The sequence below is a fragment of the Malurus melanocephalus genome, unplaced genomic scaffold (assembly GCF_030028575.1).
Source record: "Malurus melanocephalus ecotype Western Australia unplaced genomic scaffold, MMel_1.1 scaffold_796, whole genome shotgun sequence".
Taxonomy (NCBI): domain Eukaryota; kingdom Metazoa; phylum Chordata; class Aves; order Passeriformes; family Maluridae; genus Malurus; species Malurus melanocephalus.
This window is the reverse complement of record NW_026624028.1, coordinates 205,279-206,580: the sequence shown is the minus strand read 5'-3', so window position 1 is coordinate 206,580 and position 1,302 is coordinate 205,279. Positions and strand designations below refer to the sequence as shown.

Sequence of the window (1,302 nt, the reverse complement as noted above, 5' to 3'; positions counted from 1 at the left end):
CTCACTGTTCCAGGCTGAACCGGGCACTGCAGCACGAGCAGGCCTTCGCCAATCGCTTCCTTCCCGACGACGAGGCGGCCCGGGCGCTGGGCAGGACGTTCTGGGAGGCCCTGGTGACCCCCTTGGTGCAGAGCATCACCAGCCCAGGTACCCTGCGCTCTCCAGACCCTCCCGTGCCGTGTCCCAGCAGAGGCCCCGGCTCTGAGTCTGGGTGGCCCTGCAGACGCTGACGGTGTCAGTCCCCTGGCCTGGCTCCTGAGTGAGTACCTGGAGAGCGTGGAGCTGCCCTGCCGTGCCCCGGGGCGCGGGGCCACCTTCGGTTCCTGCGTGCGGCGCCTGACCCAGCTCCTGGTGCACGTGGACCCCGGCGGCGCCGAGCCAGAGGAGCCCAGAGCAGCCGGTGAGCCCGGGTGCCCTCCTGTGGGGCTGTGCTCTGTGGGGCTGGGCTCCGTGAGGCTGTGCTCCGTGGGGCTGTGCTCTGTGAGGCTGTGCTCCGTGGGGCTGCACTCCGTGGGGCTGTGCTCCGTGGGGCTGCTTTCCGTGGGGCTGCGCTCCATGGGACTGTGCTCCATGGGGCTGAGCTCCCGTGGGGCTGTGCTCCGTGGGGCTGTGTTCCCGTGGGGCTGTGCTCCGTGGGGCTGTGCTCCCGTGGGGCTGCTTTCCGTGGGGCTGTGCTCTGTGGGGCTGTGCTCTGTGGGGCTGCACTCCGTGGGGCTGAGCTCCGTGGGGCTGCACTCCGTGGGGCTGTGCTCCCGTGGGGCTGCGCTCCGTGGGGCTGCGCTCCGTGGGACTGTGCTCCGTGGGGCTGCGCTCCGTGGGGCTGTGCTCTGTGAGGCTGTGCTCCAAGGGGCTGTGCTCCCGTGGGGCTGCTTTCCGTGGGGCTGGGCTCTGTAGGGCTGGGCTCCGTGGGGCTGTGCTCCGTGGGGCTGTGTTCCCGTGGGGCTGTGCTCCGTGGGGCTGTGCTCTGTGGGGCTGGGCTCCGTGGGGCTGCTTTCCGTGGGGCTGTGCTCTGTGGGGCTGTGCTCTGTGGGGCTGTGCTCAGTGGGGCTGCCCTCCGTGGGGCTGGTCGGGCTCCAGAGTGCCAGGCTGTGGCTGCTCTGTGTGCGGGGCTGCCCACGGACCCACGCTGAGCCTGAGGCTGACCCTTGGCAGGTGTCAAGGAGGGGAAGAACAAGGAGGTGCTGGCCAGGGCGGTGAAGGCCGTGGTGGAGAAGCCGAGGGGCCTGTGGGGAATCTCGCAGTGCTGGCGTGGCGTGGTGCAGCAGCAGGTACAGCTTGGAGGGCCAGCGGGGGGTGGATGGG

General features: G+C 70.7%; 1 protein-coding gene across 1 annotated transcript in view; it reads left to right on the top strand.

Moving 5' to 3' along the window:
* Nucleotides 1-11: 11 nt before the first annotated feature.
* Nucleotides 12-1,302, top strand: part of LOC130584904 (cullin-9-like) — a gene marked incomplete at its 5' end in the record, with an annotated part of 11,425 nt that continues 10,134 nt past the window's right edge. Inside the window, 3 exons of the mRNA XM_057385162.1 lie at nt 12-147; nt 224-400; nt 1,153-1,268. Coding sequence (XP_057241145.1) covers nt 12-147; nt 224-400; nt 1,153-1,268 — 429 coding nt within the window. The remainder of the gene's footprint in view (nt 148-223; nt 401-1,152; nt 1,269-1,302) is intronic.